Raw genomic sequence first — 22,495 nt, 5'->3', positions numbered from 1 at the left:
ACTCTGATTTGATAAGCTCTGGCCAGCCCGTCCATGCCCACGAGTGCCCTGGTCCTGATCTCTGGGTCTCCTTCTGGCTGGAGGGGACAGAGCAGACAGAATGATAGCTACTGGGCTTCTAAGGAGGCTCAGTACTGATTTTTGTCCTTTAAAATACCTTTCAGTCAACTCGAAGGAGCCCTTTCTAAATGGACAAGTTATCAGGAGGATGTCCGACAGTTTTCCAGTTGGATGGACGGTACTGAAGCCAGCATAAATGAGTCTGAGCGGCAGTGTGCAGAGCTGCGGGAGAAAACAGCTGCTCTCGGAAAAGCCAAGGTTAGAGCCAGATTTTGCTTCCGTTTGTTCTCTTACAAGTTTCTTTGGAATTCTGTACCAGTTGCCATGGAGTCAGTTCCGACTCCTGGTGATTCCATGTGTGTCAGAGTAGAACTGTACTCCATAGGGTTTTCAGTGGCTAACTTTTTGGAAGTAGATTGCCAGGCCTTTCTTCTGAGGTGCCTCTGGGTGGATTTAAACCTCCAACCTTCCTGTTAGTGACCGAGCACATTAACCTTCTGGACCACACAGGGACTTCCTTGTTGTTGTTGCCATCGAGTCAGTTCTGACTCATAGTGACCATATATACAACAGAACGAAACACTGCCTGGTCCTGCGCCATCCTTACAATCGTTGTTATGCTTGAGCTCATTGTTGCAGCCACTGTGTCAATCCACCTCATTGAGGGCCTTCCTCTTTTCCATTGACCCTGTACTTTGCCAAGCATGATGTCCTTCTCCAGAGACTGATCCCTCATGACAACATGTCCAAAGTATGTAAGATGCAGTCTCGCCATCCTTGCATCTAAGGAGCATACTGGTTGCGCTTCTTCCAAGACAGATTTGTTTGTTATTTTGGCAGTCCATGGTGTATTCAATATTCTTCACCAGCACCACAATTCAAAGGCGTCAATTCTTCTTTGGTCTTCCTTATTCATTGTCTAGTTTTCACATGCATACGATGCAATTGAAAATACCATGGCTTGGGTGAGGTGCACCTTAGTCTTCAAGGTGACATCTTTGCTGTTCAACACCTTAAAGAGGTCCTTTGCAGCAGATTTACCCAATGCAGTGCATCATTTGATTTCTCGACTTCTGCTTCCATGGCTGTTGATTGTGGATCCAAATAAAATGAAATCCTTGACAACTTCAATCTTTTCTCCGTTTATCATGACGTTGCTTATTGGTCCAGTTGTGAGGATTTTTGTTTTCTTTATGTTGAGGCGCAATCCACACTGAAGGCTGTGGTCTCCGATCTTCATTAGTAAGTGCTTCCTAAACCTATTGCTGTCTCATAGCGACCCTATAGGACAGAGTAGAACTGCCCCATAGAGTTTCCAAGGAGCGCCTGGTGGATTTGAACTGCCGACCTTTTGATTAGCAGCCAAGAGGCTCTTTATCACTGCACCACCAGGGCTCCCATAGTCATTCAAAATGCAATTACTTGTATGCTAGGGCTGTACACAGAAATACATTTTATTTTGCAGTATAATTTCTAATAGTTTCTTAAACCAGACTTTGGCTTATGGTTATTTTATTCAGTGAGTGAAAATTTTCTCTTCCAATAAAAATCAAGTAGATCCATGTTTTATGATACAGAGCATATAGAATTTGACAACTTGTGATATGTTTTAATATCTTCAACCTCAAACCTTTCAGCCTCATCAAATTAATTAACCCGCTGCCATCGAGTTGATTCTGACTCATAGCGTCCCTGTAGGACAGAGTAGATCCACCCTTTAGGGTTTCCAAGGCTGTCAATCTTTACCGAAGCTGACTGCCACATCTTTCTCCTGAGGAGCAGCTGGTGGGTTCCAACCACTGACCTTTCCGTTAGCAGCCAAGCGCTTAACCACTGAGCCTCCGGGGCTCCTTTATCAAATCAATTAGAAAGCAAAAATGTTTTGTTTTCATCACATCCTTTTACATTTCTATTTTTGTGTATTTTTCCTAATTCTCATAATATATTAGTAAAACAGCACGTGCTTTTTAGAAATAATCATAGTATAATAATGATAAATCATAATAATTTTCAAGATATGTTCTTAAACCTCTTTTTTACTGATAGTAGTATTACCGTGTAAAGTTTTGCAGACCTTGGCTTTATAGCTGCACAGCTAGTTTTTCAACTGCATTCAGGACACAGTTATTGGACGGCCTTTTCCACCTCAACCTTATTGTGTTCTAAGCAATACTTATTACCTTCTACCCTAAGCCTGTCAACCTCATATATCCTCAACCTCAGTTAATTTGGGTCCTCCCACACTGAATATCCTACTTTGGGAACGTCATTATCCCTAGCTCCTCCTTTCCCAGCCCCACGTCGCATCATGCTTGAGGCCCTGCTGATTTTCGTATTCCAGTGATTTCATGTTGTGCAACAGCCGCCTAACTGCTTACTGTGTCTCTTGTCTCCACCTGCTGTGATCTTCATGTAGAGACATTTCCCACCTCCCTGCTGAGGAGCTCCTTTTGGCTTCCCACAGCCTGCAGTACAACACCAGCCTCCCTTGCCTGGTCTGTGAGAGCTTCAAGCGTCCTCATCTATCCTCATCGACTTTACTTGCCCACCCCTGGCCACCTTTACTGCACCTCTGCTGGCCATGTTTTTATCATTCTGTGCCTTTGCGGAATGTCTTCCCTTTTCACAGAATGCCCTCTCTCTGCCTCTGCACCTGGCCTGTCAAGTACACACACATACACTGACGTACTCACATGTGTCTATATCATACATATGTATGATCACCTGATAGCACTTGTAAACTGTATAGTTAGACTGTCTTAAATTCAGTATTATCATTGGTATGATGGTGCACATGTTAACTCCTCTCTTTTTTTCAAAAACGTTCTCTAGTTGTTAAATGAAGAAGTGCTGAGTCACAGCAGCTTGCTGGAGACCATTGAAGTCAAAAGGGCCGGCATGACGGAACACTATGCCACCCAGTTAGAGCTCCAGGATCTGCAGGAACGATACCAAGCAATCAAAGAGAGGGCCAAGGTATGCTTCCTGTGTTCCACATAGCTTCACCAAAGTAGGAGTGTTTGGAGCTGTCCTTATTTAAAGACATGTTGATCTTTAGGAAGGACAGGAACATAAAAACAGATGAAAGAAATGAAGCAAAATAAATTAATTTTAATACTTTAAGAGAATGACTGGCAAAACCAAACAAAAACCTACAGATGTTATTAGTATATGAAAGTAAAATAATTCTCTATTAATATAAAAAATAGTTCCTAGAAATTCACCAATTTAAGAAAACATTTGGACAGTTTCATAATGGAGACTCATGGTTGACTTATTATGTCTGGCAATGAGAGTTTCCTAAAGCAGGAAATAATAACTAATATAATATTTATCATTCTTTAAACCTCAAAAAGAAATAATTAAAAAAAATAATTTTTCAGAGCAAAGCCTAATTTATTAAGTGAGGTACATAGAAAATTAAATCTGCAGTGAGCCCAAAACTTCTTGGGCACAATAACAACTTCAGTTTTCTTCCTTAGCAAAAGGATGTTTTTATGAAAAGTGAAATTTAATTCAAGTTTTGGTATGTCTGTGTTACATTTCATAAGACATTCAGAGATCAGGTAGTTAATTCAGTAAAAACGAACTTTTAATTCTGAAATATCGTGTTTTTATAGTTTTATGCGTGAATTTTGAAGGTTTATCCTTCCAGGAAAAGTTTCATATTCCCATGGTATAACAAGTATGGTGTTCTAAAATTTTCTAAAGAAAACTCTTACAGCACATTGACACTGTAGGTGTCAGGGTATTCCAATCTTACTCATCTTACTTGCTATTAATAGGAAGCAGTAACCAAGTCTGAAAAACTAGTTCGCCTGCACCAGGAGTATCAGCGAGAACTAAAGGCATTTGAAATTTGGCTGGGACAAGAACAAGAAAAACTTGGCCGATACTCAGTTCTTGAAGGCGATGCCCAGTCTCATGAGACAATATTACACGATCTTCAGGTAAAGTCTACTTCATCTGAAACAAAGGAATTTTCATTCTGAGCGTGGAATTATTTTAGGTGAGGGGAAGATGAATACATGTTAATTGCAGCCCTGGTAGATTTGATCGTAAGCGCACTGGGACCTCAGTGGTATATGCTATTTGGGATAATTTCGTAGATCATTTAGACTGGGCAGGACTGGAATTTGGAGAACTCGTTCAGCTAGATGGGCGGGGCCTAAAGGAATGACTAGAAGTCTGCTTTATGGTGTTGACTGGACCCTTGCCTATTGCTCCCTAAAGGATTGAATCAGGTGTGGAACATAGTAGCAGGAACCAATAAATTGAGACAGTTCTCAAAGTCACGCAAACGGCAGCATCTTGGACCATGTGATTTCAAGCAAAACTTCCATCATTGCTGAGGATACAGGTCTAGGGTCAGAAGTCTAGAAGGAGTAATTAGAATTGCTAGAAGAAATGCCAGTGCTTAGGCAAGCAGGATATGGATCGGAGAGCACCGTCAGACCTAATGGGGAAACTGGTCGTAACCCATTTACTTATTTACTCATTCAGCATTTATTGAACCCCTATTATGATGCAACCCCTTTGCTAGCTACCTCAAGTAAAATGATTATCATGTTATTCCTGGCCTCCAGGAACTCAGTCTAGTGAGGAAGGCAGAGTCATAAGGAGAGCATTAGAAACAATGTGGTAAGGACAGTGATAGACTTACTGCAGGGGACCTTATGGGAGCATCAGAGAGAGGCCCTTCATCTTACCTGGGAAGACAGGTGGGTGTTGGGAACAGCATACACATTAGAGAAAGGGGAAAGGCCAATGAGAGAACCCCATGCCCTGCTATATATGAAGTGGAACTTACATGCTATCAGCCCTGAGAGAATTGGTTCAGGATTGGGCACGATATACCCACAGAGTGGAGAAGATGGAGAAGGCAGAACCCGACATTATTATCATAGATACACAAAATTTCTGCTTATCTGAGTTGGACTCACAGAGCGTTGTGTAATGGCGGGAGCATGACGTTGGGGTCAGGAAGTCTGGGCTCTAGTCCTCCCTGGGACCTGATGCTCTGCACCTTCAGGAAAGAGACAACCTCTCTGACTCAGTTTCCTCCACAGAGTTGTTGAGAGGATTAAATGAAATGGGAGAACATCTTGTTTAAATATACAGTCTTTTCACGAAGTAAACATATAGTAGAAGTTAGAAGGGTCACAGTTTCCTTAGCTTATTTAGGATCTCAACCATTCTGTCTTAAAATAATAGGTCCCCCTTGTCTAACAGTTTTAGCTGTTGTATTTTATTTTAGTAGAGCTGACTTTGCTTGCTCTAAATAACCCTTCTCAGCACTTCCCTCCAGGCACTCTTGGCAGCAAACATCAAACGCCCCAGGCTTCTGTGTAAGAACTGGGCCAGTGAGTTACTTGTCATCAGCAGGTGTTTTCTCTTGTTCCAGTCAGAAAAAAATATTTCACTTGAGTCAGTATCAGTGTGTCCTAAACCTAGGCACACCCTGGTTTCCCCAGGCGTCAAGTCTTGCATTTTCTTATTTCAAGGCACCACAAATGTTAAAAAGAGCAGAAGATGCTAATGGCAGAAAAAAGGTGGTGGGGAATCGTGATGCTGCAAGTACACCCCAGAACTTCCTCAGAGCCCTGATGTCCCACAGCTTGTGTGGTACTGTGGGGACCCACAGAAGTGAGGACTCTCCTCACAAAGTATTCCACATGAACCAAAGGCTTAATTTGGGCCATAGAACATATTTTTGTAAATGTTGGAACCATCTTCTCTCTTCACAATAAATAATTGAAATATAGGGTATACAAGAATTTAACACAGTCATGATCTGTATAACCCATAAAAGTGTTTTTATAAAATATGAGAAGGATGATATATTGGGAAGGTTAATAAGTTAGGACAGGGGTCAGTCAACTACAGCCTGTGGGCCAAATACAACCCCAATACTTGTTTTTTTAAATAAAGTTTTATTAGAACACAGCCATTCCACACCCATTCGTTTCTGTATGGTCTATGGCTGCTTTGGTGCTACAACAACAGAGCTGAGTAGTTGCAGCAGAGATCAAGTGACCCACTTGATCTCTGGCTTACTACCTGAGCCTTTACAGAAAAAAAAAAAAAAAAAAAAGTTGCCAACCCTTGAATTAGGGGAAAAGATTATCTGTATAAAATTACATTGAAAGAACTAAGAATTTTGGAATAAAGCTTACGTGTTTGTGACCATTTTGATTAATTTTTGCCATATATATTGTTCTTCTGTTCCCATTTCTGTACACATTCACAGTATACCACCCTTGGAGTGACATAATATTTGCAGAAAAATATATACCTATTAGTATAAAACATACGAGATTGCTTCAAAAATGGTTAGATATCAGCAATTTCAATGGTTTGACTTGATATTAAGAATTTTTTGGGGGGGTAATACTTTATTTTCACTCAATATGTTGGTACTTTTAACGTTCTTGGTAAGGTTTGACTTGTTTGCCTTTGACTTCAGATGATCAGAGCTCCCCCCTCCCCTTAGAAACTGAGGTACGTAATATGGTTTTGCCAACATCTTTAAAGATAAAAGAATTTTTTTTCTACAAAAAATAGATTGTGTTTCTTGAGACTTGGTTCATCCTGAATCTATGGAGTAAATTCTTGGGGTTTATGCCTTGATGGAAGGAATGTATTCACCCCGGGAGGTTCTGGTGGCAAGTGTGATGACTGTTAATTGCTGCCCTAACCCCATCACCTGCCAGCTTTGTGCCCTGTGAGTGACCTCTAGGGCCAATGTTTCGTGGTCACCACACTCCTTCGAGAGCACCTTTGGCAAAGAACCCCTCTTAGGGACGGATTATCCAGTCAGCACGTTGTGCACTGGCTGGCATTGAGCAAAGGCTGGCATTGAGCAAGGTACACGTGGGTTTAGTTGTATTTACTTGTGAATCTGCGATGAGTAGCTTTAACAGGTTTTTCCACATCTTCGACGTGCTGGGGGACAGGTGAAATTCTATACTGCAGATTGGCAGGAAGGCACAATTGGGCCCGTGTGTGTACCTTGTTTGCTGGGTGACCTGGCCCTGCTCCTTAGCATAAAAAGGGTTCATTGTTCCTTTCTCAGCCACAAGTGTAGCCCTGAGGCCGTTCAATGTCAAAGGAAGAGAAGCCTTACCCTCTTTACACAGATTATGAGACCTATGGAGCCTCTGCTGTTCTTTTACACAATAGCCCTGTGGTCATAGGCTTTCTGCCTGTAAGCTGAAAAGTCAGATTTCAGAAATCATTTCTAAGATGATTGAGAAAATTATTGGGGTGTGTGTGTGTTGTTAATTTCAATTGGAAATATTTCAGAATCTTTTTCCTGACTTGGGGAACGATATCCAGGGTTAGATCCACATTTAGTGTATAAGAGTGAATAAAAGCCTCCCTATCTGATGGAAAGTTAGAGCTGGAACTACTGGCTTGGGTGAGAAGTGATAACCAGTGCGGGTGTAAAATATGAATGAGGAGGGACAAGCCAGCTCTTTCCCGCAGGAGCTACAGGTACACTGCGCAGAGGGCCAGGCCTTGTTGAATGCAGTGCTGCACACCAGGGAGGAAGTGATCCCGTCCGGCATCCCGCAGACCGAGGACCGGGCCCTGGAGTCCCTGCGGCAGGACTGGCAGGCTTACCAGCAGAGGCTCTCCGAGACCCGGACTCAGTTCAATAACGTGGTGAACAAACTGAGGCTCATGGAACAGAAGTTTCAGCAAGTCGATGAATGGCTGAAAGCAATGGAGGAGAAAGTGAGCCTGAGGACTGGGTGTCAGTCTAGCCGAGCAACCAAGGAGATACAGTTACATCAGATGAAGGTACAGCTAATGCAAACCCCTTATCTTTGTCAAGGCAGTAGTTAACTTGCATTGTTTGTTTCACTAAAATATTTAGGAACTTTTTGTTCAAGGCTTAGATTTTGCAAAATCTCCTCCTGCGTACCTAGAAATTTAAAATAAATAACAACAGAGCATTCCTATTACAGCAGTTATTTCAGGGAATCCTAAGTTAGTCTTTGATAGAATGTAGATTAATAGAAATATTTTATATTTTCTTTCCATGCCCTGTTGCCTTGCTTTTTATAGATACATAACTACTATTATTCCAGTCATTTAAGTTTATGGTTCTGATATGAAATTAATATAGTGCATTGAAATGATACTTGATAACGAGTCTGATTATCATTTTCATGCAACTTCAGTGCACACACCCAAAATAATGCTTAGGCCTTTGAGGTTCCTTTTGTTATTCACCTATTTTAAAATTGACTTAAGTATAACAGAAGATATAAAAATATATGCCACTTTCTTTTCTTTAATTTTTGAACTGAAGTGTAATATATACAAAAAAGTGCCCAAATCAGAAGAGCACAGTTTTTATTATATTGTTGTGGTACATCTTTTTACGAAGGTTGTATATGATACCTTTTGAATCTGTGTCTCAGAATAAATATTTGCTAAACATACACTCCCAGCTGCTAAGTGAAAGGTTGGGGGTTTACATTCACTCGAAGGTGCCTCAGAAGAAAGGCCTGGTGATCTTCTTCTGAAAAACCAGCCATTAGAGCCTCTGTGGAGCACAGTTCTGTTCTGACCCACATAGGGTTTCCATGATTCAGAGTGGACTAGATGGCAGTTGATGGGCTGGTGTTGGCTATTCAAGAATGCCCCAGACTGACTCAATGCAAACAGTACTTACTTTATTTCAGAAGTGGCATGAAGAAGTTGCAGCACACAGAGATGAAGTGGAGGAGGTGGGGGCTCGAGCACAGGAGATCCTGGACGAGAGCCACGTGAGCAGCAGTCTGGGCTGCCAGGCCACCCAGCTGACTTCCAGATACCAGGCCCTTCTGCTCCAGGTGCTGGTGAGTGGCCAACAGCTGTTCATCACAGGCCAGCAGACATCACAAGCCAAGGGTTCTTCTTCTCGTTAACTTCGGGCAAAGATACGTATGTATCAGCAAAGGCACAGGTTTTTAATTCATGGTTTACTTTTCTTTTTTCCTTCGAAGGAACAAATAAAATTCCTGGAGGAAGAGATCCAGAGTTTGGAGGAATCCGAATTATCTCTTAGTTCCTATGCTGATTGGTACAACTCTACTCATAAAAACTTTAAGAATGTGGCTACCAAAATTGATAAAGTAGACAAAGCCATGATGGGGAAGAAAATGAAGGCGCTGGAGGTAGGCCTGCATACTTCAGATATGTCCCCCATCCTTTCTTCTTTCTTTGAGCTGCCCCATTCTCCTGCACACGTGTTCAGCCCCCATGTGTTCACCCCTACCTGATATGATAGGTCATCCTTGTTTCATCATTTCACACCAAATGTTAATTTATAAGCTCTTGAAGGCTATCTTAGTTATTTAGTGCTGCTATAACAGAAGTAACACAAGGGGGTGGCTTTAACAAACATGAATTTATTCTCTCATGGTTTAGGAAGCTAGAAGTCCAAATTCAGGGCTCCAGCTCTAGGGGAAGGCTTTCTCTCTTTGTCTACTCTGGGGGAAGGTCCTTATCTCCTTTCAACATCTATGGGCCAGGCATTCCTTGGAGATCTCCACGTGTCTTGGCATCAATCTTCCCGAGTCTAGGAAATTTTCAGCAAAGGGACCCCAGATCCAAAGGATGCACTCTGCTCCCAGCTCTTTTTCCTGGCAGTAGTTAGGTCCCTCTACTCTCTGCTCACGTCTCTTTCCTTTTATCCCTTGTAAGATAAAAGGTGTGACTCAAGCAAGGGTGTGACTTGAGTAAGGGCATGACTTATAAGGTGGTGACTCAAGATACATCCCACCCTGATTCTACCTCATTAACAAAGAGAAAGTGAGGATTTACAACATATCACAAAATGGAGGATGATTATATCAGATCACAAAATGAAGGACAACCACACAATACTGGAAATCACGGTCTAGCCAAGTTGACAAAAATTTTCAGGGAACATAATTCAAGCCATGACAAAGGCCAGAGATGGCTTCATTTATTTGTGATGTCATGTCATCTGAAATAACTTACATATGGTTGCTCGTGAAATTGTTAACAAAATTCCACTTTGATACTTAAATATTAAGAGAAAAAAAACTGATCTTAAATTCATGGCACTGTGCCTTAACTGAGAGTTGTAACTTAGATCTTTAGGAGTACTGATAAGGATAGAGAAATATCAGGTTATCTTTTAAGCCTCTGATTTGGAAATGACATATTGTTCAAGACTTTTAAAACCTATATTCAAAGACCAAGTCATTGCTGTAGAGTTGATTCTAACTCATGGCAGCCCATGTGTTTCAGAGTTTTCTTGGCTGTAACCTTTACAGAAGCAGGCAGAAGTAAAGGAAAGAGAATTCCTGATTTTTGGCAAGATAAATCTGGTTATAAACTTCAAAAACTTATTTTAAGGTGAAATACAGGCATAACTCATTTTATTGCACTTCACTTTATTGCACTTTGCAGATACTGGATCCTGTGTCCTGCAAGTCTATTGGAACCATTTTTTCCAACAGCCTGTGCTCACTTTGTGTCTCTGTATCACATTTTGGTAATTTTTGCAGTATTTCAAACTTATTCATTATTATTATATCTACTATGGTAATCTGTGATCAGTGATCTTTGATGTTACTGTAGTAATTATTTTGGGGTACCACGAACCATGCCTATAAAATATGGTGAACTTAATCGATAAACGTTGTGTGTCTTCTGACTGCTGCACTGACCGCCCATTCCCCTGTCTCTCTCCCTCTCCTCAGGCCTCCCTATTCCCTAAAACGATATTGAAATTAGGCCAGTTAATAACCCTACAATGGCCTCTAAGTGTTCAAGTGAAAGGAAGAGTCGTATGTCTCTCACTTTAAATCAAAAGCTAGAAATGATTAAGCTTAGTGAGGAATGCATGTGAAAGCTGAGATGGGCCAAAATCTAGGCCTCTTGCACCAAACAGTTGGCCAAGCTGTGAATGCAGAGGAAAAGTTCTTGAAGGAAATTAAAAGTGCTACTCCAGTGAACCCTGGGAATGGTAAGGAAGTGAAACAACCTTGTTGCTGATATGGTGAAGGTTTTAATGGTCTGGATAGAAGGTCAAGCCAGCCACAACATCCCCTTAAGCCAAAGTCAGGGTAAGGCCCTAACTCTCTTCAATTCTATGAAGGTGAGAGAGGTGAGGAAGCTGCAAAAGAAAAGTTTGAAGCAAGCAGAGGTGGGTTCATGAGTTTTAAGGAAAGAAGTCGTGTCTAACATAAAAGTGCAAGGTGAAGCAACAATTGCTGATGGAGAAGCCTGCAGTAAGTTATCCAGAAGATTTAGCTAAGATAACTGATGAAGGCGGCTACACTAAACAACAGATTTTCCATGTAGACAAAACAGCCTTCTTTGGCAAGAAGATGCCATCTAGGATTTTCACAGCTAGAGAGAAGAAGACAATGTCTGGCTTCAAAGCTTCAAAGGACAGGCTGACTCTCTTGTTAGGTGCTAATGCAGCTGGTGACTTTAAGTAGAAGCCAGTGCTCATTTACCGTTCTGAAAATCCTAGGTCCCTTAGGAGTTATGCTAAATCTACTCTGCCTGTGCTCTATAAGTGGAACAGGAGAGCCTGGATGAGAGTACATCTGTTTACAACATGGTTTACTGAATATTTTAAACCCACTGTTGAGACCTACTGCTCAGGAAAAAAGATTCAAAATATTACTGTTCATTGACAAGGCACCTGGTCACCCAAGAACTCCTATGGAGATGTACCAGGAGATTAATGTTGTTTTCATGCCTGCTAACAACATCCATTCTGCAGCCCATGGATCAAGGAGTAATTTCGATTTTCAAGTCCTATTATTTAAGAAATACATTTTATAAGGCTATAACCGCCATAGATAGTGATCCTTCTGCTGGATCTGGGCAAATAAATTGAAAACCTGGAAAGGATTCACCATTCTAGATGCCGTTAAGAACATTTGTGATTCATGGCAGGAGGGCAAAACAGGAGTTTGGAAGAAGTTGATTCCAACCCTCATGGATGACTTTGAGGGGTTCAAGACTTCAGTGGAGGAAGTAACTGCAGATGTCATGGAAATAGCAAGAGAACTAGAATTAGAAGTGGAGCCTGAAGATGTGACTGAATTGCTGCAATCTCATGATGAAACTTTCATGGATGAGGAGTTGCCTCTCATGGATGAGCAAAGAAAGTGTTTCTTGAGATGGAACCTACTCCTGGTGAAGAAGCTGTGAACATTGTTGAAATGACAACAAAGGATTAAGAATATTACACAAACGTAGTTGATAAAGCAGTGAGTGTTTGGGAGGATTGACTCCAATTTCGAAAGAAGTTCTACTGTGGGTGATATGCTATTAAACAGCATCACATCCTACAGTGAAATCTTTCATGAAAGGAAGGGTCAATCGATGCGACTCCCTTCACTCTTGTCTTATTTTAAGAAATTGGCACGGACACCCCAGCCTTCAGCAATCACCACCCTGATCAGTCAGCAACCATCAACACTGAGGCAAAAACCTCCGCCAGCAAAAAAGTTACAACTCGCTGAAGGCTCAGATGATGGTTAGTGTTTTTTTTTTTAATTGTGCTTTAAGTGAAAGTTTACAAATCAAGTCAGTCTCTCATGTAAAAATTTATACACACCTTGCCATGTACTCCTAGCTGCTCTTCCCCTAATGAGACAGCACACTCCTCCTCTCCACCCTGTATTCCCTGTGTCCATTCAACCAGCTCCTGTCCTGCTCTGCCTTCTCATCCCACCTCCAGACAGGAGCTGCCTGCATAGTCTTATGTGTCTACTTGAGCCAAGAAGCACACTCCTCACCAGTATCATATTCTTATAGTCCAGTTCAATCCCTGTCTGAAGAGTTGGCTTCAGGAATGGTTCCAGTCTTGGGCTAACAGAGGGTCCAGGGACCATGACCTCCGGGGTCCCTCTAGTCTCAGACAGACTGTTAAGTCTGGTCTTTTTTATGAGAATTTGAGCTCTGCATCCCATTGTTCTCCTGCTGTTTCATACTTAATAGACTACAGAATAGTGTAAAGATAACATTTATATGCACTGGGAAACCAAAATAGTGGTGTGACTCCTTTTATTGTGATATTCACTTTATTGCAATGGTCTGGAACCTAACCCATGATATCTGTGAGGTATGCCTGTAGGTGGGCCTAAGGACGGGACTTGAAAAAACCTTTTCTTTAAAAAGAAAGAACTAAGGCTAACCCTGTTTTAATTTTCTTCCTCTCTCTCTCAGGTTTTGCTAAAGGATATGGAGAAAGGGCACAGTTTGCTGAAATCAGCCCGGGAGAAAGCAGAGAGGGCTCTTAAATTCTTAGAGGATGGTGAGGCGGCGTCATTGAGGAAAGAGATCCACGACCACGTGGAGCAGTTGAAGGAGCTGACCAGCAATGTTCGGAAAGAGCACATGGCCCTGGAAAAAGGCCTTCATTTAGCAAAGGAATTCTCAGATAAATATAAAGCACAAACTCAGTGGATAGCAGAATACCAGCAAATCCTACACATTCCTGAAGAACCCAAGATGGAATTATATGAGAAAAAAGCTCAGTTGTCTAAATACAAGGTAGAGTGTTGTTACTTGTTGATGGATGGGTATGGAAGTCATGTAAGGGTTAAATGGGAGTGGAGCCGATTCTGGGTGTGTGTCACCATAACCACGGCTGGTAAAACATCTTGGCATGTGTGTTCTACTGGTGGTGCATGATGTTGTCACATGGGTAGATTGATTTGGCCAGATACACTGCCTCAAAGTTATTTTTCCATTCTAAGATTATTTTTTTCTGATATTCAAAGATTGTATCAATAAATGGAGATCTTTTCTGACAGTATGATCCAGGTATCTATAGCCTCACAACAAATCTTCTTGGCATTAGGATCCCATATGGTTAAATTTTACCTGTCCCACATAGAGGCTTCCCTTCATCTTTTGGTACCCAAGACCTATAAGATTTCCTATGATGAACTGAAAAAGAAATGTCATATTTGTGAGGAAAGAAGCTCTAATTAACAAACTGTGGCTAAACTCCTTAGAAATCAGTTTTGAAACAACTAAACAGAGTGGTGGTTGATATACATGATATAAAAAAGCAGTTGCTGTTGAATCCATTCCAACTTGTGGCTCTTCCATGTCAGAGGAGAGCTGTGCCCCATAGCTCTCTCAGTGGTTGATTTTTAAGAAGTAGATCACCAGGCCTTTATTCCAAGACACCTGTGGGTAAACTGGGACCTCCAACGTTTAGGTTAGCAGCTGAGTGTGTTAACCGTTTACCACAGGGATTCTGTACATGATATAAAGATATTTTCCATGCTCAGATTTTTCAAACAATCACCTAAGCTTATCTGTGGAATAATTTGTGTTTTAGATTATATCAGAATAATTTAGCGAGAGTCTTTAAGAATTAGTGTGGCTTATTTTATCCCAGAGCTTTTTCAGTTGGAAGCTTTTACAAGCACCTCCTCCACCCAGTGTGTCTATTCCTGTCCTTGGCTTCAACTGCCAAGCCTGACAGCTCGTAGTTGAAGGGGCCAGATACAAGCCACAACCTTTTCTTTTTTTCCAACTGAGTTCTTGATATTTAAATAGGGCTTTTAGCCTGTCACAGCAAGGTTGCAGCTAGAATTTTGCTCCTGATTTCATCTCCAGCTCAAGCTGTAATTAACTGCATGAACTCAAAATCAAAAGATAGGGGCCTCTCTCCCATCAATGTATGTTGAAATTCTTTCCCTCTGCTGATAGAAATGAGGTGGTAGCCAGAAATATGAGAACGTTAAGTTTGTTATTGTTGATAGTGGATGCAGAGTCCGCTTTGACTTATGGCGATCTATATATAACAGGTTAAAATGTTGCCCAGTTCTGCACCATCTTCATGATCTTTGGTATGTTTGGGCTTATCTTCCAACACTGTATTTTACAATAATCTGTTGTAATCCATAAGGTTGTCATTGACAAATTTTCAAAGTAAATTGCCAGGCCTTTCTTCCTAGTCTGTCTTAGTCTGGAAACTCTGCTGAAACCTGTTCACCATGGACAGGTAGTATTTGAAATGCCAGTGGCCGAGCTTCCAGCATCATAAAAAAAAAAAAAAAAAATTTGTAAGTCACTACAGCATGACAAACTGACAGATTGGTGGTGGATGTTAAATTAGCCAAATGTGATTATCTTCTATACTTCTCTCTCCACATGTGAAGGGGCCAATTGGCATGTTACAGTGTTTTAAAACTTTGTAAATTCCAACCAATCATTCTTTAATATTTTTAGTTTATTGATTTATAAGATATCTATCAGACCTTTATGTGCGGTAGATCATCTCTTAGACACACTACATACGTGTGTATGTATTCATCTTGGGCACACAGATGAACAGGCTTTTTTTATTTTTCTTTGGAATTCAAGTCACTTCAACAAATGGTGCTGTCCCATGAGCCATCAATAAAATCGGTGAGAGAGAAAGGAGAAGCTCTTCTGGAACTGGTGCAGGATGCTACTTTAAAAGACAAAATAGAGAAACTTCAAGCTGATTACCAGGACCTCTGCAGTGCAGGAAAGGTAAGGGGAGGTCAGAAATTTGGGGCAAAGGTGTTATTACCAAAAAGGGGCCCTGACTCCTTTCTCTGTCGTATCATTTCAAGGGCTTCTATGGGTTGTATTTCTCCCTTTTATTCAGATTGCCATTTTCAATGGCAGAAAATGACTCTATGATTTTTTCTCTTCCTTGTAATTTTCTGATGTAAGTAACTCCACCTCCCCTGTGAGTTACACTGGGTTTTTTGAAATATAAAAGTTTTGAGTCGGTTTTTGTCTTGAAAGTCACCTCTAACAGGCACTGGTATTACAGGAGCATGTCTTCAGCCTGGAGGTGAAAGTCAAAGACCACGAAGATTACAACAGTGAGCTCCAGGAAGTGGAAAAGTGGCTCTTACAGATGTCAGGCCGACTGGTGGCACCTGACCTCATGGAGACCAGCAGCCTGGAGACAATCACCCAGCAGCTGGCCCATCACAAGGTACCACTCATCTCTAAACAGCTGACTTTGTTGCTGTTAGTTACCGTCAAGTTGGCTCTGGCTCATGGTGACCCCGTGTACAACAGAGCGAAATGTTATCTGGTCCTTCATCATCTTCACAGTCATTGGTGTGCTCGAGTCCGTTGTTGTGGCCACTGTGTATTTTGAATGACTTCTACCTTGGGGGGGTTCATCTTCCAGCACTATATCAGACAGCGTTCTGTTGTGATTCGTAGGGTTTTCATTGGCTCGTTTCCACAAGTAGACCACCGGCCCTTCTTACTAGTCTGTTTTAGTCTGGAAACTCTACTGAAACCTGTCCACCATGGGTCACCCTGCTGGTATTTGAAATAGTGGTGGCATAACTTCCAGGATCATAGCAACACACAAGCCACCCCAAATGACAAACTGACAGACGGGCAGTGGCTGAACAGGACAGCTTTAACAGTCGTGCTTTTGTGTGTGTTCGTGTGTGTACATACACACACGTGTGGGTTACAGTGATTGTACTTACAGAATCAGTTCCGAATCTCATGAATATTGGCAAATTGTCATGGTAGCTCCACAGACACATCCAAACTCCCTGAGGGACCAAATTGCTGGGCTGAGGGCTGCGGGGACCATGGTCTCAGGGAACGTCTAGCTCAGTTGGCATAACAGAGTTTATAAAGAATGTGTTCTACATTCTACTTTCTAGATGGTGCCCGGCTACCACCGACTGCTCTGACAGGGATCACGATAGAGGGTTCTAGAAGAGCTGGAGAAAAAATGTAGAACAAAATTCTAACTCAGAAAGACCAGACTTGCTGGCCTGAAAGAGACTGGAGAAACCCTGAGAGTATGGCCCCTGGATACCCTTTCAGCTCAGTAATGAGGCCACTCCTGAGGTTTACCTTTCAGCCAAAGATTGAACAGTCTCACAGAACCAAACAAGACTAGAGGGGCACCCCAGCCCTGGGGCAGGGACTGGAAGGTAGAAGGAAACAGGACAGCTGGTAACAGGGAACCCAGGGTTGAGAAGTGAGAGTGTTGACGTGTCATGGGGTTGTTAACCAACATCACACAACAATGTGTGTACTCTTTAATGAGAAACTAGGTTGTTCTGTAAACCACCTAAAGTTAAAAAAAAAGAATATTGGCCAGCCGAGAACCAGAGTAGTTGAATCCTGGCATTCAACTTCTCAACACATTATAACATTTTTCCCAGCTAATACTTTTATCTCAGCATTTAGTCTTTATGGAGCAATTTATGAAAGAAAGAGATATTTCTCTTTTAGAAAAGTGCAGCCAAAGATAGGATACAGACTAGTAATCAGAAAGTCTGGAATGGAGGCTAGACTCTTCCCCTTCCCATCTGAGGGAACTCAGTCTCTCTGAGTCTCCTTTCAAACTCCTCTTAAAGGGTGATAATAATACCAGCCCCATCACAAAACTGTTGGATAATGTCTGTGAAGAGTTTTGCAAACCACAAAGTATGAAACTGATTCAAGGTTTTCTTATCTTTATTAACATGTATTTTTAGAAGTTACATATACCAGGTGACTGATATCATATGGTTACAATTTTATGGAGCAATTATTGGTGATCACCGTGGGAAACTGCATTTTAGCCATGACTTGGTGAATATCTGGTAGTGTGCCTTAGGAAAGCCACTGAACCTCTCTGGGCTTCAGTATTCCTATCTGTAGGAAATTTTATTCAGAAAATGTGAATAGAAAATCAACCACGTGATACGTTCTAGTAGACATTGAGGTAACGCCAACCCAGTAGATAGTCTATTCCATTAATAAATTCATGATATAGTGGTTCTATTCCAACTCAAAGACGAAATGGTGCCTGTAATATGGTGTCTGTAACAACCGCTAACCTGACACTATTGTAAAAAGTGGTGAGGCTCTAGCTGCTGAGGGGCCACCTGTGTTTCCCTTAGATGTATTGAGGTAGCCATCCAGGAAGCCCTGTGTTGGAAAGTGTCACTTGCCATTAGCATCATATAGTAATAAAGAAATTAAAACCTAATTTGAAAAGTTCGTATCTCCTTTCTGAGAGATCTATATGAATGCTCATTAAAGAATGTATGTGGTATAGTGGTATGAGCTGAATTCAGGCAGAGCTGAGTCTAAGCCCTGGTGGCTCTGCCATTTACTAGTTGTGTGATCTCGAGTGTGTTAAATTACCTCTCTGTGCTTCAGTCTCCTCATCTGTCAAACAATGGCGATATGGACATTAATCAGGGCTTTTAAATAGTTCTTGAAATATAGCAGATGCTTAATAAGTGGTAAATTATATTTTTATCAATATGAGTATTAGTAGAGGTGAATTAGATATTGATAACTGTGTTGTTGTTGTTACCTGTCTTTCAGTTGACTCTGGCTCATGACAGCCTATGTACAACAGAACAAAATGTCCCCTGACCCTGTGCCATCCTCACAATTGCCAGAATGTTGAAGACCATCATTTCAGCTACTATTGTGCCATTCCATCTCACCCACGGTGTCCCATGCTCTTGCTGGCCCTGTACTTCACTCACCATGATGCCTTCCCCTAGCGACTGATCCCTCCTGATAACGTGTCCAAAGCAAGCTAATTGGACAGTGTTCTGTTGTAATGCACAGGGTTTCCATTGACTAATTTTTGGAAGTAAATCACCAGGCCTTTCTTCTTAGACTGTCTTAGTCTGGAAGCCCCACTAAAACTGTTCACCGTGGGTGACTCTGCTGGTATTTGAAATACTAGTGTTATGGCTACCAGCACCATAGCAACATGCAAGCTACCACAGTATGATAAACTGACAGGTGGTGGAGATACACACTATTGTTGTAGTTAGTTGCTGTCCAGTCGTTTTGACTCATGGCAACTCCATGCGTGCAGAGTAGAGCTGCTTCATAGGGTTTTCAAGGCTGTGACCTTTCCGAAGCAAATTGCCAAGCCTGTCTTCTGAGGTGCCTCTAGGTGAGTTCAAACTGCCAACCTTTCAGCTGGTAGTTGAGAGCCTAACCATTTGCACCACTCAGGGACTCCAGAGTGTACATTAGATATTGATAATTAAATATTATATAAATTAATAATTATATGTTAAATTATTAAATGTTAGGTAAATTAAATTATAATTGTTGTTTTGAGCATAAATTATATGAGAATTATGATTTAAAGACCTGAAAAATATACAGCCATGCGTTTCCTGGTAATAATATCATGGAGAAGATATCTCTGTAGCCAAAACAGGCCTGAATGCAGCCTAGTCTTAAAGGTGACTTCATCCTTCCCTGAGTCACTTAATCCCTTAAACTCGTTAACTCTATTAAATTACCGAACATGCCCTGAAAACATATCTGTGCTTCTTTGTTTTTTTTCATTACCTAATATGTAACCAAGACAAATTGCAAAACTCGTAGAAAAACTGTGAATTATTAAACAGTGAAATTATTAACCTTAAACTTTCTGTTTGAGGAATAGGCTATTTTAAAATAAAAAGTGGACTCCTTAGAACTCTGTCTGTGTTTCATTTTCTTAGGCAATGATGGAAGAAATTGCTGGCTTCGAAGACCGTTTGAACAACCTTAAAATTAAAGGCGACAATCTGATCAGCCAGTGTGCAGACCACCTTCAAGCTAAACTTAAACAAAACGTGCTCGCTCATCTGCAGGGGACAAAGGATAGTTACTCAGCAATCTGCAGTACAGCTCAGAGGGTGAGTGTATCTCGTAACTTCGTATGAGGATGATTAATTATGGAGAAGGGCTGTGGAATCTGGTTTTTAAAAAGAGTATCAATGCTTCATTCTTTGGAAAGTGTTGGCGTGCGTCCTGACAGAAAATAGGAGGATAGCTTTTATAGTGTCGACATGAGCACAGAACTAATGGATCCTATATTTCATGGATGTGTTTGAGCAGTGAATTTCCAACGTTCAATTTTACTCAACCCCTTTATCCCATGAATTGATGGTGAAAATTAATTACGCTGATAGGTTGTTCTGTTTTTATTTGCACACCAGCAGTACTTCTTTCTAATTTGTCATTTATTTCATAACACCAAAATAATTGTTTATTCTGTAATGTTCACAAAATTGTTCTTTTTAACTCTGTGCAGCCTAGGCTTTATTTACTGTAATTCAGTATTTTTATGTATTCATAAAATTGAGAAAAAGAGTGTCTTAGTTATCTAGTGCCGCCATGACAGAAATACCACAAACAGAAATGTATTTTCTCACAGAAGTCTGAATTCAGGGTGCTAGCTCTAGGGGAGGAAACCCTAGTGGTGTAGTGGTTAAGTGCTATGGTTGCTAACCAAAGGGTCAGCAGTTCAAATCTGCCAGGCGCTCCTTGGAAACTCTATGGGGCAGTTCTACTCTGTCCTGTAGGGTCGCTATGAGCCGGAATCGACTCGACGGCACTGGGCTAGCCCTAGGGGAAGTCTTTCTCCCTCTGTTGGCTCTGTGAGGAGGTCTTTGTCTCTTCAGCTTCTGTTCGTTGGCTCCTTGGTGATCTTCATGTGGCATGGCATCTATCTTTCTCCATGTCTGCTTCCTTAACCTGCTCTTTTAGGTTTCAAAAGAGACCGACTCAAGACATACCCTGCACTAATACTTCTCATTAACATAGCAATGAAAACCCATTCCCAAATGGAACTATGACAACAGGTATACAAAAAAAAAAACCCAAACTCATTGCCATCAAGTCAATTCCGACTCATAGAGACCCTATAAGACAGAGTAGAACTGCCCCATAGGGTTTCCAAGGAGAGCCTGGTGAATTTGAACTGCTGACTTTTTGGTTAGCAGCTGTAGCTCTTAATAATGCCACCAGGGTTTCTGACCACAGGTATAGGAGTTAGAATTTACAACACATATTTCTGGGGGACACAATTCAATCTGTAAGAAGGAATAAGTACCAATTTTGAGATCTACTTTAATAGGTATACTTCCACTAAAATGGAGTCATTGATGTTACAGAAATAAGACCAAGATGAATAAGAGTTGCCTTTTTAACAAAAAAAAACTTAGTGAAATAAGTGAATTGCTATTTTATTATTCTAGAATTTTTAAATGACACTGCAGAAAGTATTTAAAAGCCTTCAGAAGGAGATCCTCTGTGTATTTCTGTTACTGTGCTGGGCTAGCCAGTGAGAACTGATGCTGATATACAAGAAACATGGGGAGAATGATCTGTGTTCATCATGATAATTAAATTAAAAAAACTAAGTGACATTAGTTGAATTTCGAGACTTAGAACATTTACATTCAAAAAGTTAAGACAAAGGAGGGCTAAAAAAAACCCTAGCAAATAATTGCAAATGATGACAAGGAGGAGAGGAGAGAGAAGAGACAACCACATGGCTGGACATGGAGCTTCCTGGTGAGCTCACTTCACACGCTTAGGTTGATTGATGACTCACCCTGGAGTAGGCGTTTTCTGTGCATTAGGGATACTGCTTACATTTTTAAAAACATGAGTAGATGTTGGAGAAACAAGCACATAATTTAAAAATAAAATTTTTAAAAAGTAGATAAAATTCTATGAACATAATCAGAACTCCACAATTAAAACTTGCAAAAATGATAAGCGAGAACAAGCCTCCTCCCCCTTTTTTAGTTCTTCTTGGAATAAGACTAAATAAGGGATAGGCCCAATGTCAGATGAAAATGATGAATTTAACACACAAAAGGGAAAAGCAGAATTCCATTATTGTTTCTATTGTCTCAATAATGGAAGAAATTCCAAACAAAGCTTATTTTCTTTTTCTTTCCTTCTACCCTTCCTTCCTTCTTTCCTTCCATCCTTTTCCCCCATCCCTCCCTCCCTTCTTCCCCCTCTCTCTCCCTACCTTCCTTCCTTCCTTCTTTCTCTTTTTTGGTGGAGTAGTTCGTTCAGGAAACATCATAGGTGTATCTCATCTTGAATCCAAGGAAATGCTTAATATTTTCTCATGATGTCTTTGTGTATAAAATGGAAGTTTGTAAGCTGGTTGAGGAGTAATTAATAGAATAGTCACTTCAGACATTTCTGGATTATTTTAGATGATTGTTCTGCAATATTGCTTCTAAAATGAAATGAGGACATCAAACACTCTCTTGCCTATGTTATAATTTAGTTCCAATTTGGCCCCATCTCTGAAGCAGAAGCATTACAGTTAGAGAAATATGGGTTAACTTTTCCTGAGATGGTGTTTTATTTTTACTTCCTAACTTAAACAAAAAGTTCAACAAAAGCACCATAGGGACAAAACTGACTTATGTTTAATGATTTACTTTGATGATTATATGTTTCTAAATTTCTAACAGATTTTTGCAATTATATTAACTCCACCCACATTCTCTTCCCATCATCAGGCTATTAAATTTTGATGTGTGGATTATAAACTGTGAAGTGTGGGTTATAAACCATGAGGCGTGGGTTGAGAAGTTTGAAGGCTTCCAAGGCTGTGACTTTTCATAAGCAGATTGCCAGGCACTTC

The 22,495-nt window shown here is 40.9% G+C and overlaps 1 protein-coding gene across 12 annotated transcripts in view; it reads left to right on the top strand.

The window, feature by feature from the left end:
* Positions 1 to 22,495, top strand: part of SYNE1 (spectrin repeat containing nuclear envelope protein 1) — a 556,892-nt gene that overhangs the window by 301,720 nt on the left and 232,677 nt on the right. For 11 of the 12 annotated variants that reach the window (XR_010323142.1, XM_064292282.1, XM_064292277.1 and 8 more), the window contains 10 exons: positions 165 to 318; positions 2,893 to 3,036; positions 3,846 to 4,010; positions 7,549 to 7,866; positions 8,757 to 8,912; positions 9,060 to 9,230; positions 13,276 to 13,602; positions 15,433 to 15,585; positions 15,875 to 16,042; positions 19,557 to 19,733. Coding sequence is in view for 11 of the 12 variants with exons in the window: in XM_064292282.1 (XP_064148352.1) it covers positions 165 to 318; positions 2,893 to 3,036; positions 3,846 to 4,010; positions 7,549 to 7,866; positions 8,757 to 8,912; positions 9,060 to 9,230; positions 13,276 to 13,602; positions 15,433 to 15,585; positions 15,875 to 16,042; positions 19,557 to 19,733 (1,933 nt within the window). In the remaining variant the exon portion in view is untranslated. Of the gene's footprint in view, positions 1 to 164; positions 319 to 2,892; positions 3,037 to 3,845; positions 4,011 to 7,548; positions 7,867 to 8,756; positions 8,913 to 9,059; positions 9,231 to 12,315; positions 12,584 to 13,275; positions 13,603 to 15,432; positions 15,586 to 15,874; positions 16,043 to 19,556; positions 19,734 to 22,495 lie in introns of those variants that run through there. The other variant, XM_064292326.1, reaches the window with a different exon arrangement.

This window comes from Loxodonta africana, chromosome 1 (genome assembly GCF_030014295.1).
Source record: "Loxodonta africana isolate mLoxAfr1 chromosome 1, mLoxAfr1.hap2, whole genome shotgun sequence".
Taxonomy (NCBI): domain Eukaryota; kingdom Metazoa; phylum Chordata; class Mammalia; order Proboscidea; family Elephantidae; genus Loxodonta; species Loxodonta africana.
This window is presented reverse-complemented; position numbering and strand designations above follow the sequence as displayed.